Raw genomic sequence first — 14,365 nt, forward strand, 5'->3', positions numbered from 1 at the left:
CGTTTGTCTTAAATCTAGCTGTTTTCAGCTTAGAAGACACCACACTAAATCAAACTGAGTAATTTTTTCCCTTCATTGCTCATGTATTGTTCTTTGGCCTATTATCAATGTGGACATAACACAGCCAAAAAGTGTATAACATGACACTTCCAAAGTATAGAACTGTCACAAGCTACAAAGTAATACTATTTTCTTTTTACAAGCAAGAAAAACTCTTAAAAAGTTACATATACATTTACGATACTTATTATAGATAAAATAAAAATAAATTAAATGGTGTTTTGAAGTTAAACATACATATAGAAACTTCGAAGTTTAAAAATGAATTTTTTATCTCCCATCTCAGGCACTATTATCTAGGCATATATATTATGTAACTGATATACTTTAGATATCTACCGGTAATTTGTAGGTTTCCTTTCATCCCTTTGTATACAAAAATAAGTCACTTGGTGTAAATAAAATCAATGAACTGGGGTTTCAAACTAACATATTTAAAAACTTCGGAGTTTAAGAAAGGATTTCTTATTTCCATCATAGGAACTAAAAATATATCAATGGGCAGTTCAAAAGGAAACAACTCAAAATTAAAAGTTTTGAGATAACTGAATTTTAAAGCTTCATGTTACTGTGAAAAATCCAATTAATACATTCTAATTTGAAACTTATAGTAGGCTTACATATAAAACATCATTAACAGAATCTGGACTAATTTCAAAGATCCTTTGATTTTTCACAACAACATAAAGTTTTAAAATGCAGATCTCTCAAAACTTTCGATTTTAAATTGTTTCCCTTTTGAACTGGGCTGCTGATATTATACATAGTAAAGATAATATAGTTTGTGTCCTTTCGCTCCTTTGGATATAAAAATAATTTATCTCATCTGTATTTGCATGCAATGAAAATGTTTGTTTGATTAAACACAATATTGATTTTATACTCTATATGTCAACAGATGTGTGAAGCAGAAATATTAAACACCAGTACCATATAATATATATATACTGTGCATACACCAAAAAATAGAACACTGCTACAATATCTGCATTGAGAAGTGCAATTGTGATTATAAGCTAAAATATAAGGGAACAAAGTTATATTTAAGACCATATATAACTGACAGCAGTATACACAATTCAGACGCCATTACAGTGAAAAAAAATTTGGAAAATTTAACACGAATTGAAATATATTCCTTACATAAATATATAAATTTATCAGTACAAATACTCCAAATACAGACATTTATTTATGTGGTAAATTTTCTCATGCAAAATGTATTTTTCTTTTTAAATAAGTACATACACATAATATATAAAGGTATCTGAAATAATTGTGTATATAACATATTATTATAAAGGATAACTACTGTTTTAAGTCTGCTAATTATCTACAATATGTATATGAAAAAAACGTAACATGCAAAAGTTTACACATTATATATGGGCAGTTCTCAATCAACAATCACTGTTGGTATGATTCACAATAATTCTTAAGAGTCCTATAAGTTTTATATGTAAAATAACAATTAAATCTTATATAGCATGAAAATTTGTATATAAACCTTGATATTTGTGACGATGAATGAGAACTACCTTCGGTTAACCGAAAATTAATCAATATCTACATCTCACCCTTAATAGTAACTGATGACCTTTGTGGACTTTGCTCTGGCGCAGAGAACTGTGTGCGGAATACTGCAAAGCTCTTGGACAGTTTTGGAGTTATAACTTCCTTTTCAATGTCTTCACTGATGTCACTTGGATCAATCCTTAACAATCTGCCTCCACGAAAAGGTGTCAGTTCCATGTAACCTGTAAGAGAAGAATAAAGAACAAAAATGAAGATACAGTTCAGGTTGTTTCATTTAGAGATACCTAAGGAAACTTGAAGAGGATAGAAAATATGTATAAGTACTTCCTTTGTAAATAGTCATAAAATGCAATACAATCCAAAGAGTACACAATTCATCACTTATTCTTTAATCAAGTACATTGTTTTTGTCCCACTGTTAAATAAAAGAGTAACCATAGCAAAACACATGATTTAATTATTCTTCTTCTTCCTTACATGGATTTGGTGTTACAATCTGCTCCAGCATCATTCTATTTCTGTCTTGGACATCTTGGATCTCTTTGGCCTCTGGGTTTATATGACATCACCATTTTGGAAATTATGGTATGGTCCATCCTATCTAAATGATCTATCCAGTTATCTCTGTAGTGTTTTATTTGATCATATATTGAAAATATTTTCAATTTGTTTCTTATTTTTTTGAGTCTTGATTTTTACTCATTTCTATGTATCCTAAAAGACAAATATCTGAGAAATTTCATTTCTCTAGCCAGTGTGGTTGTTTCATATCCAGAATTCACCACCATAAAACAGAACCAGTGCTGCCACACATAGTTTTATAAAATTTTAATTTTGTATCTCTAACATTTTCTGATTGGTTCCACACATCATCTGATATTTAGACTCCAAAGCAGCTATTCAATCAATAGCCTCTAGACACACACCATCTCAAACAATAGAAATAACTAAAATGCTCTCTCAATTAATAACACTCAATAAAAGAATTGTATTCCAATGGATACCATACCATTGTGGAATCCTGGGAAACGAGAATGCAGATCCTTTAACAAAGAAGGGCAGCACTGCTACTTACAGACCTGTTACTAAATCTACGTATCACTCTGTGGAAAGATTTATTAAATCTATATACTTAAACTTCAACAAACAAAATTTGATAACACAATTTCAAGGGGAGAAATGGAACTCCCTGCATCATAATCCACAGTTAATTCCCGATTTACCACGCAAATCATCTGTAGCTGCATTTAGAGTGGTAACAGGCCATGACTGTTTGGCCAAACACCTGCACAGAATTGGAATATATCAGTCCTTTAACTGCCCATCGTGCAATTCAAATCAAGAAATGGATTTGTAACACCTCAAAATCTGTGCTTCAGTGGCTGTCCATGAAAAATATTGAAGTGCAAGAGGCCAAATGATTTTACTGTCAAATGCCTGGCATTAGAAAACAACAACATATTTATTTTCTTGCAATCAAGATAATTAACATTTTGAACTAGTTCAAAAATATTTTTTCTCCTACTGGGTACTTTCTGTGGTGTTCGGGTAAAGGGGGATAAGTCATTTTTTTGTTCAGATAGAATTTTGTTTCCCAGATGAATACACAAGTTAAATTATATAAGTGAGTGTGCAAAATTCAAAAGAATGCTAGCAGTTGTGTTTTATTTGTGTAGAAAATTATTTGCAATAAGAGTTCCAAGTTTAATTTTCATTTACAGTAAAACCTGCCTGAAAAACCACCCCTATTGAGAGACCAGTCCTCCTAAAGACCAATCTTTTAAAGAATCAAATTAAAAATCCATAAAACCAATGTAAATCACATCTCTTTTAAGAGATCACCTCTCTCCCTGACCACCGACCAGTGATTGAATAGCCATTTCCTTAATTTTACCCCTTTTAAAATACCATTTTAAAAAATTTACAATTTAGTATTTTATTACATTACTGTAGCCTAAATAAATTCCAAGAAATTCGTACAGTACTAGAAGTTAAAATGATGTTTGGCAACGTTGTTAAGTGATACGTATTCACATTGAATGCCGATCTCTGTAAAGGAATACTGGGGATTGCTACGAAAAAGGTACAATGACCACTTACAAACGGCCTCCGAGGTATGACAAAGGGTTATTTGCACCGCTATTTAACAGTTTCTTGAAAGGTACGATTTCTCATGCTGTATGACAGTTTTACTTTTCGTTTTGTACATTAAAAATCAAATCATTACTTGTTAATTACAGTGCAATAATTTATTTTTTCTTCCTCCTACCTATTAGAAGAAACAGGTAACCAACCCACTGATGACGAGAATGAAGTCAAGAGAGAATTTCAATCCGAAAAAATATGACTAGAACAAGTCTTATGTAATATTGAGTTAATTCCAACAATTGGCACCACTGAAAGACTGTATGAATCAAGAACATATAAATGAACTTCTTAACTTGTTAAAGAATAGTTTTGAAAATGAGATTGTAAAAAGGAAATGTAAAAAAGTTAGAGTTCAATTTATGATTTTGTGAAGGGGAATCAAAGAAGAAAATTGGAAAAATAACGCAAAATAAGAAATAAAGTTCTTCTTCTTCTTCTTCCTCTTCCTCTTCAAGTATTAGGCCATATGGCCTGTTACGATCTCACAGTTGAATTTTCAATCCAGCGCTTCTTTGGACGACCAAGAGATCTCTTCCCATTTGGATGATAGTGGAGCATGACTTTTGGGTTTTTATCTCTACACATGCGATGCAGGTAATTTATCCAGTTGTTCTGATAATGTTTTACGTGATTAATTACAGGTTCTAGTTGTAATTCTTCCATTACATCTACATTGCATTTGTGATCCCATTTCGTATATCCCACTGTATATCTCATAAATTTCATTTCATTAGACGTTATTCTACTTTCGTCTTTCTTCTTCAATGTCCATGCCTCACTGCCGTAACAAAGTACAGGTCTCGCCAAGATCTTGTATAGGCGAATTCTAGTATGCCTTTGTACTAGGAAAGGTTTTATAATGTTGTTAATTATTCCCACTGTTTTGGTGTATTTAGAAATTTTCTGTGAAATGTCTACTTCATCGAAAAAAGATAATGTGTATTCGAGATATGTAAAATAATTTACTCTTTCTAAAATTTTTTAATGTAAACATATTTTGCTAGGCACAGGGTATTTTCCGCAGAAGGCCATAATTTTAGTTTTTTCTTTATTGATTTTCATATCGTATTTAATTCCAATTTTGTTAAAATTAAAAACTGAACATTGTAATTCATCTTCTGAGGATGCCACCAGAGTTAAATCGTCTGCAAAAAGTAATGAATCTAGTTGTAAATGTCTACTGAGTTGTATATATCCATGAGACAATTGTTTCCGTTCTCTAATTATCTGATTCATATAATATAATAAACAGCAACGGTGAAAGGCCACAATCTTGTCTTACTCCTGTATGAATTTCTGTCCATTGCGATAATTTATTGCCACTCACACCTTACTGCAATTAGATTTGTTTTATAGATATTATATATGTTTGCTATAAGTTGTGGAACATGGTCTGTGGCTAATACATTTATTAATTTATTTCTGCTCAATCTATCGAATGCTTTTTCGAAATCAATGAAAGAAAAATGTGTTTCTAAGTTGAATTCCCAGTGTTTTTCCATCAATAATTTTAATGTAAAATATCCATCGCAACATGATCTTCCCTTTCGGAAGCCATTTTGTTCTTCTCCGAAAAGTGTTTCATAATGTTTATACAATTTGTTCTTAATTATGCTGGTAAAGATTTTATATCCTGAATTTAATAGACTGATCCCTCTGTAGTTGTCATACGATTTTACGTCTCCTCTTTTGAATATAGGAACTACAATTGATTTTGTCCAACTTGTTGGTATATCATTGCTTTTACTATTAGCAATATTTTCCACGTTTTTATTTGATTAACATAGAAACGTTTTAACCCATTATTTGTGTAAAATAACTCCCCCTATTCAGACACTATCCCTCTGAAAAACCAGTTTTTCATGGAACCAGCAGTGGTCGTTTAATATAGGTTTTACTGTATCTCCAAATTCACTTTTATGACATCTCCCTTTACACAAACAACACAGAATCTTTATTTTTCGTAAAAATTTTAATACACCCTACAATTGTTACAAATATTGAGAAAACAATTCCCTGAAAAACTAGAAGGGATTGGGTAATAAAAAGATGTGGCACATTTCAACTAAAGTTTTAACTGTTTACTTAAATTTCTATGTTCAACCATAAGTGAAATATTTATTATTGTTTTTGTATTATCCTTCACCATTAATGGTTTTATTGTTCTTGTTCTTAGATAACATTGATTTGTTCACATTTAGATATTGGCTCCGACATTCAATACAATTTGCTGGATGAACTGTATTTTTCTTCTTTCATTATTGTAGTTTGTCACCAGTTTCACTCCCCATGTAAATTTAAGACCTTTTGAGATATGTAATCCTCTTTGGAAACGCTCATTATTTTCCCATTCTGATAGATGTTTTTCCAAGAAGTCGCCATTTATTGAAAGCCTCTAAAAATCTCCTTGAAACTCGGCAAATAAAATTTTCAATGTCTTTTCATAATATCATTGATCTAAGAACTATACTACAGTTGATAACATTTTTATATTTCCCTCTATACTTTTCACATTTCAGAGCTTCTACCATCATTATTTTAGTTTCAACTGAAAGATTGGTATCAATGATTGCCAGTGCTGTTGTTTCTGGTGCAAGGTACCATAAATGGTTACAAATTTCTGCAAAGCAATTTTGCTGATCTATTTATTAATATTGGCTACAAGAACAAAGATTACAAAGAAACTGTAAATCCTGAAGAGGAGATTCTGTTGTTGTAACAGGTGAACACCTTCACACATATGCATATAAGAATTATGTATGTTTGATTCCACTATATTCATCGGAGGAATGAGGAAACTGATGCCAGAGAATAACATTTTTGATGCAGTAAATTGGTTTAGTCATTCATCTTGCTTGATGAAAGGATCCTGGAATTATGAATGATATCCCTTGTGGGGGAGTTTCTCCAAGGAAAATTACCGAAAGTTACAGCACATCCTGATAGTCCTCAAGAAAAAATTGTTCTTTAAGATTTGTTAGAGCAAAGTAAAGCAGTTCATCACTGTTCAGCAGCCCTTCTTTGATGTATTCACCTCTAACACCCAAATGAAATCCATTTCATTTATTTTAGATCAATTTTCCTGGAATTTTTTGGAAATTGGAATAATAGACGCAGAAATCTTGGTGACTGTAGAGACGAACACACCCTTCAAAACAGTCTCATAGATATGTTGCATGCCTACATGGTAAATAGAGAATATATCTCCCTAATATCTATGTAACACACAAGCTTATCGAAAAATACCTAGTTTCGGCGTATTTCAGCCCTTTTACTCCTTTGTGAAGCAGTGGGGTTATCTGCTATATTTAAGTGGCTGGTTAAGGGGCATTGCTTGGACCAGGTTTTCAAACATGGAGAAAACTTAATGTGTGTTGTTCCCTCCGCAAATAAAAATCGGTTTATGTCAGAAATATTAACTATTTATTCAGTTATTTTAAAAAGTTTGTGAATAAATTACATGTAAGTTCATGTCAATGTGATATAGAAGTAATTCTGGTAATATTTACTATATTCAACATAACTTCACAGCAGTGGCGTACATTCAGGGAAGGCTAGATATGCTGCGTCTACCCTGACTATTTTAATATTAACAATAGATTTTATTTAAAGGTATTACTACCTTCAGAAGCTAATAAATATTCATTATCATCATCATGAACTTCTTCGTTTTAGACCATGTGATCTGTAACGATAATCTAAGAAAGATGGCCTTCATCCCTTAATTGATGTCTTGGTCTTCCTTGATCTCTGTGTCCTCTTGGTCTTTATATTGAAGTTAATCTTGGAAATCTCTCCCTTTCCATTCTTTGTACATGGTTCTTCCACTGTTGCTGATATTTTGAATTTCTTCGGTTATACAAGGAACTTGTATTCATTCATATTAATTTATTTTACATAAATTACTTTTCCTTTCAAATCTAATCTAATTTCACGCTCTTTTGCCGGCAACGTAAAGGATTCTGCTATACAGCCAACCATCGGAACAGTAATCACGCAGCTACCCAATTTTCTGTGCACCATATCCCAGCCCTCCAATAAGCTTTCTCTAGTCTTCTATCTTGTCTTGTTGAGTTCTGGCGTATGCATGCTTGCTCTCTGTATGCAACCATACAGTTTGTTATGTCAGTCTAGTGGCACTAAGCTGGTACTTATTTCTTACCACAAAAATAGTGGAAATCCCTGTTTTATATAGATACAACAAATACAAAAGAAAATAATCTCAAACATTCGAGAATCTTGTCTGATAATGAACAGTAACAAATTAACCAACTTATATACATTACTGTTTGAACAGATTACAGCTAAAGGAAGCAGTACTAGAGCTAATGGTACTAAGACTTTATAAATATTTCTCTTGCTCTTACACCAATGTGCTAGTTTCTTACAAGTTATGAAAAAAAATCATAAATAAAATAATAAACAAATAAATTTGATAATTTAAACATTTAAAAATGACCTCTCTAAATATTACATTCTGATTTCACGATGCCTCTATGAGTTCATTGTGGTGGACTGGGGTTCTGTGACGCACATTTTGGGATATATTATTTTACACATAAAAAGTGTAACAATGGGTCATTCATTTTTAAACATTTGAACAGATTACAGCTAAAGGAAGCAGTACTAGAGCTAATGGTACTAAGACTTTATAAATATTTCTCTTGCTCTTACACCAATGTGCTATGTTTCTTACAAGTTATGAAAAAAAATCATAAATAAAATAATAAACAAATAAATTTGATAATTTAAACATTTAAAAATGACCTCTCTAAATATTACATTCTGATTTCACGATGCCTGTATGAGTTCATTGTGGTGGACTGGGGTTCTGTGACGCACATTTTGGGAATTATTATTTTACACATAAAAAGTGTAACAATGGGTCATTCATTTTTAAACATTTTATGTTATTGAAGCAGTATAGTTACCCAATATCTTGACTAGTCTCTGAGTATTTTTTACTTTAGCTATTTTTTAAATTGTTCAACTGGATAGTATAAAGACGAAAATAAAGGATAAAGCTTTGAGTTTCAGAATGTGTTTGCAGTTGTATTACTAGAATTTAATCTTTGTAGATGCAGTCACATTGAAATACTTGAAAGAAGAGATATGTAGAATATGTCGAATGGGAATGCTTAGATATAACAAATCATTTTCAAATTTGTAAGATATGGAATGATACCAATTGATATCACATTTTGTTGGTAATTAATCTTGGGTATATTAACACATATAGCACTAGTGATGCCAAGTTTCAATTAGGTCTAATCTAAACAATAATAAATGAAGTACTGCACTTTTCAGAAGACAAGAGATTTGTTCTTGAGAGCCTCACGACCAATGTCCAATCAGAAGGAATAGACACACTATACGGATGAAGAGTTAAAGTTCCATTAATATTATTAGCGTTCATTGGCTGTTGCATAATTTGCTTCCTGTTTGAAACATACACTAGATGCTGGCAGCAAATGTTTACGTATATATTTTCTTTTAAAAACGGTATTTGTCGAATACAGGGGGAGAGCCATTAATCCTTCCCATTGAAGGCTTTAAGGAACCAACCTGGACAAATACCTGGACATCCCTACCTTCCCGTGGTGCAGCTGTTAATAAGCATAATTTTACAAGCTGAACTAAAGGGAGGGGCTACTCATCAATTAGCACTGGTCAGCTTGATGAGTTATTGGCCGAATTTGGTATAATTTTTCTCTATTCAATACCTAATTCTCTCTTTACCCTTTCCTATCCAGTCCTCTGACTGAACTCTTACTTTCTTCGACCCCGATGGCATTAGAGCATTCGAGGCCTAGGGGTTCATTTCACTTTCCTTCCTACCCTTCCTACTTTTCTGTTCCTAGTGCTGACCTGCTATGGCACTAAAATCGTTCTCCAGTGACTTAAGGAGGGAAAGCTGGTGATCAACAAGATCTCCCAACTAGGTCCAGTGGACCTGTCGACCAACAGCAGGTGTGGTCCTCCAGACATTCTGGGGTTGTGTGTGAATGAAGTAGCCACCAAAATGTTAAAATATGGTGTTCACTTAAACCGGCTACAACTTGCTATTTTCGACCTGTTACTAAATCTACTATTACTCTGTGAAAAGATTTATTAAATCTACATACTTAGACTTCAACAAACAAAATTTGATAACACAATCTCAAGGGAAAAAATGGAACTCTCTGCATCAGAATCCACAGTTAATTCCCAATTTACCACGCAAATCGTCTGTAGCTGCATTTAGATTGGCAACAGGCCATGACTGTTTGGCCAAGCATCTGCATAGAATTGGAATATATCAGTCTCCTAACTGTCCATTGTGCAACTCAAACCAAGAAATGGATTCAGAACATCTCAAAATCTGTGTGTCAGTGGCTAACCATGACAATATCTTTGAAAAATATTGGAGTGCAAGAGGCCAAATGACTTTGTCAAATGCCTGGCATTAGAAAACAACAACACAATATGCTTCTAAAGCTGGATTAAAAAATATTGCCAGGTAATAGTGACATTAAGTAATCTCTGAAAGGAGAGCTTACCCTAAGGCAGCAGCACCGCACATCACTGCTTCACAGTTTTTATTATTTAATTGCGTCAACTGGACTATGAAAGTTATTCATTAAATATCACCATCATTAATAATAAAATACAGTAGTCCAAAAAAAATGTATACACTGTTTGCTCATCAACAACTTAGGAACAAATCGAGATAAAATTTCGTTTTTGGGGAAATTGTAGCTTAATGTAGGTGTTCGAAGTGGTCATCATCAGCATCCAAACACTGTCGATGCCACCAAACTGCTCCACAAACTAGGTTCTGTAACATGTCCATTAAACTTCGATTTGTTCTCGTAGCGCATCCAGTGTAGCTGGCGTTTCCTGATAAACAACATCCTTTAGGGTACCCCATAGGTAGAAATTGGCGTTATGTGTGGGGACTGTGCTGGGTACTCAACAGTACCTCTTCGACTTATCCATTGTCCAGGTAGAGTTTCATCCAGATATGCCCTGGCATCTCAATGGTAGTGGGCTGGGGTTCCATCTTGTTGCAGATAAAATCTCTCATCTCCATACAGCTCTCGAATGGTGGTACAATTCTGCAGTGCTTGGGAAAAGTGACATAAGTCAGTTTCCACAAACCTTTTTTGATAATTTATTGACAACTTACACTGGTTTATGTCGATTTGATTTTTTTATGTATGAATTATTGTAATGGAAGAAATACTTATGTATTTTTTTCCAAGCTAGCAGATGTTCTGTAAGTTATCAATAAATTATCAAAAAAGGTTTGTGGAAACTGACTTATATCACTTTTCCCAAGCACTGCAGAATTGTTATCTGAAGCATCTCGAGATATACCGTACCAGTAACTATGTCTTCAAAAAAGAATGGCCCAATCAAACACATATTAAGTCCTCACAGATTGACAACTTTGTCCTGATGGATGTGCAGATTTTCGAGGGTCCAGTACACGCAATTATGGAAGTTTACAGCAGTGGTTCCCAACCTTTTTTGACTGATGACACACTTTACTGAATGCCTACAATATCGTGGCACACTTATTTCTTTTTATTAATAATAACGTAATAATAACAATCAGTGCATTTATTCTGGAGAAAAAGATGGTGGAACTCTGTGTAGAATATTTTATAACAGACAGAGAGATAATTGCTGTTCACTGCATGGGAATTTTGTCGTTTTTAACCTCCTTTTCTTCCAACTAAGTATTTCTAGGTCTAAGTGGACTGTAAAGAAAAATTAGTATATTAAAAACATAGTTTTTCACACATATTTGGGTTCCATGATGAAAAATGCAATAAAAAGGTGCCGGAACATTGTAACGCATTTAGATGTTCTGCTATTAACTTCTTCAGGCATTCTTTTTAATTTTCAGCACGTTGATTTTCAAAACTCTCAACTGAAGAACAGGCAATAATTTGCCTGCTATAACCGAAGACTCCCAAAACTTCAGTTTTTTTTGCAAAATCCTTGAATTTTGTTTGTGGCTGAAATAATAGCTTCTGTTTTGTGTTGCATGCTTGTATTTAAAGAGTTCAGTCTCTCGAAAATTTCGGCAAGATATGCTAGTTTCGCACGCCAAAAATTATCTTCCAAAAGCATAACATCTCTGGCTTTTCGTCGTCAAAAAAAATAATAATAAGTTCGTCTTGAAGCTCTACCACTCGCATCATTGATATACCACTAGAAAGCTACATGAGAATGATTACTTTCTAAATGTTTTTTCTTAGTTTATTTGACCCCGTTGACTGATTTGATAAAACATTTCCACATATGAGACACTCGAGATTTTGTTTATTATTCATCTCCATGTCACATAAAACCATATTGGAAGTATTCATCACTTTATACTTACGAAACGCAGTAGGCTACGTTTTTGTGAACTTTGACGGGAATTTTCGCTCACATTATTTGAATTAGCACTGCTGTCATCTGATCCAGAACTTGATTCAGATTGTCTTTTTCGAATTAAAAAATTTGACAATGATAAAATCTAAATAAAGCACTTTTAATAAAATAGTCGCACTATATACTGACACTGACCAATATGTTCTGACGATTATAAACTCTGTTTTTATAAGTGGGAAGAGTAAACGAATTGCTAAGCACTATTGCAGGTCTTCACTTTCATTCGAATTACTGCTAGGCAGAAAAATCAAACTGAGCATTGTTGCAGGTGTTCACATTTCATTGGTAAAGTCTGTTTCAAAATAAAATGTACCGTATCAAAGGCTTCGTTGTAAATAAAAAAATGGATGGCATAACATTTAGTTTTCATTGCAAAATTTCGCGACACACACCATGGGGTTGTGCGACACACCAGTGTGTCACAACACACTGGTTGGGAACCACTGGTTTACAGAACCATTTAATTTACATTGTGCCTTGTCAGACCAGGTAATGTTCCCTAGCAAACTCTCCATGTTTTCAAACCATTTACTCAATTCGTCAATCAGGGTCGTCCTCATTCACTGCATGCAGCAGTCTTGAAATGTACAACTTCCACTTTGCAGTCTTCAAAATTTCCTGTAAACTTGATCGACTCTGGTTTCACTTGCACACTGTTTCACAGACTTCTGTGATGAATGTATAAATTGTTACTGCTGCGGAGGTAGCTGCAGTTGTTGCTGTTACAGGTCGCCTGAAACGTCCTTTATGCACATCATTAACAGTATCACTGGCTCTGAATTTGTGCTGAATACATGCAATTGTTAAGACGTGTCGGTGGTATTACTTGAAACTCGTTCCGTCATTGTCACCGTACCTGTACCTTGCTAATGTTTTCAAACTTAAAATACCACTTCCAAATCTCCTTCTGTTGTTTGAATGACAACCTTGCATCCACCATTTTGTTTTCACACTACACCTGTGCGCTCAGTTTCCACTAAATCATGCGCAGATCAATATTCTAAGGAAGAATTTTATACAAATGAAAACATATTTTACCACACTATAGGAATTAAAATAATTATCTCTATTAGCCTGGACTGGATCCTGTAAGAATTTGAATTTTGCCTGATTCCTTCTTTCAACTACCTTGCAACAATCATCAAGCCACGGTTTTTTTTTTCTTAGTTTCATAATAGCCTATGTTTTGCTCGGCTGTAATTTTGATATCATTTCTGATAAATTTGGTATTCGCAAGAAACTAGCTTGATTAATTAAAATGTGTCTCACTGAAACTTAAGCAGAGACCATATAGGCCAGTTTCTGTCTGATGCTTTTCCAATTCACTGTGGGCTAAAGCAAGGAGCTGCACCATCACCTTTACTTTTTAACTTTGCTCTAGAACAGCGGTTCCCAAAGTGTGCTCCGTCGGCGGAAGTTGTGAAGATGACAAAAATTGCTGCATCCATCTAGTCTCTTGCTGGTAAAAACGGAAAGTACTTCCATCAAGTGAAAAGTACTGTCTGAGAAAGCAGTTTGCGTTTTTCTTGCTACATGGAAGCAGCAATAATAGATCTACTCGTCACTGGAACTATCTCGATCTTTCTTGTTTGCCAAGTACTCAATGATTCTCGAAATTTATTTTATTTTTTATATACCGGGCAGGCAGCGTTTGTTATTCGTGGTACATGGAATCTACAATCTATTGACTGTTACGTTGCATCAAGGAATTATATATTCCGACGAAGTTGAGAAAGAATTAGATGTTAACAGCGTGTGGGAAAATATCAGAGATAGTATCAAAATTGCAGCTGAGCAGAGCATAGGTTATTATGAAACTAAGAAAAAGAAACCGTGGTTTGATGAAGATTGTTGCATTGCAGTAGAAAGAAGGAAACAGGCAAAATTGAAATTCTTACAAGATCCAGTTGAGGAGAAGAGAGATAATTATTTCAAAGAAAGACGGGAAGCAAGTCGTACACTTAGGAATAATAAGACAGGTTACTTGAAGGAAAAACTGAATGAGGTAGAAACAAATAGTACGAATAAAAACATTAGAGATTTATATAAGGGTATAAAGGAATTTAAGAACGGATATCAGCCAAGGGTAAACGTGATCAAGGATGAGAATGGTGACTTGCTTGCAGACTCTCCATCAGTCATAAACAGATGGAAAAACTATTTTGCGCAACTACTAAATATACATATGCCAAAT

General features: G+C 33.7%; 1 protein-coding gene across 4 annotated transcripts in view; it reads right to left on the reverse strand.

Annotated features, from left to right (window-relative positions):
- Nup98-96 (nuclear pore complex protein Nup98-96) overlaps nucleotides 1-14,365 on the reverse strand; it is a 431,225-nt gene that overhangs the window by 165,610 nt on the left and 251,250 nt on the right. For all 4 annotated transcript variants that reach the window (XM_069823886.1, XM_069823885.1, XM_069823884.1 and 1 more), the window contains one exon: nucleotides 1,638-1,817. In XM_069823886.1, coding sequence (XP_069679987.1) covers nucleotides 1,638-1,817 — 180 coding nt within the window. The remainder of the gene's footprint in view (nucleotides 1-1,637; nucleotides 1,818-14,365) is intronic.

This window comes from Periplaneta americana, chromosome 4, assembly GCF_040183065.1.
Source record: "Periplaneta americana isolate PAMFEO1 chromosome 4, P.americana_PAMFEO1_priV1, whole genome shotgun sequence".
Lineage (NCBI taxonomy): Eukaryota > Metazoa > Arthropoda > Insecta > Blattodea > Blattidae > Periplaneta > Periplaneta americana.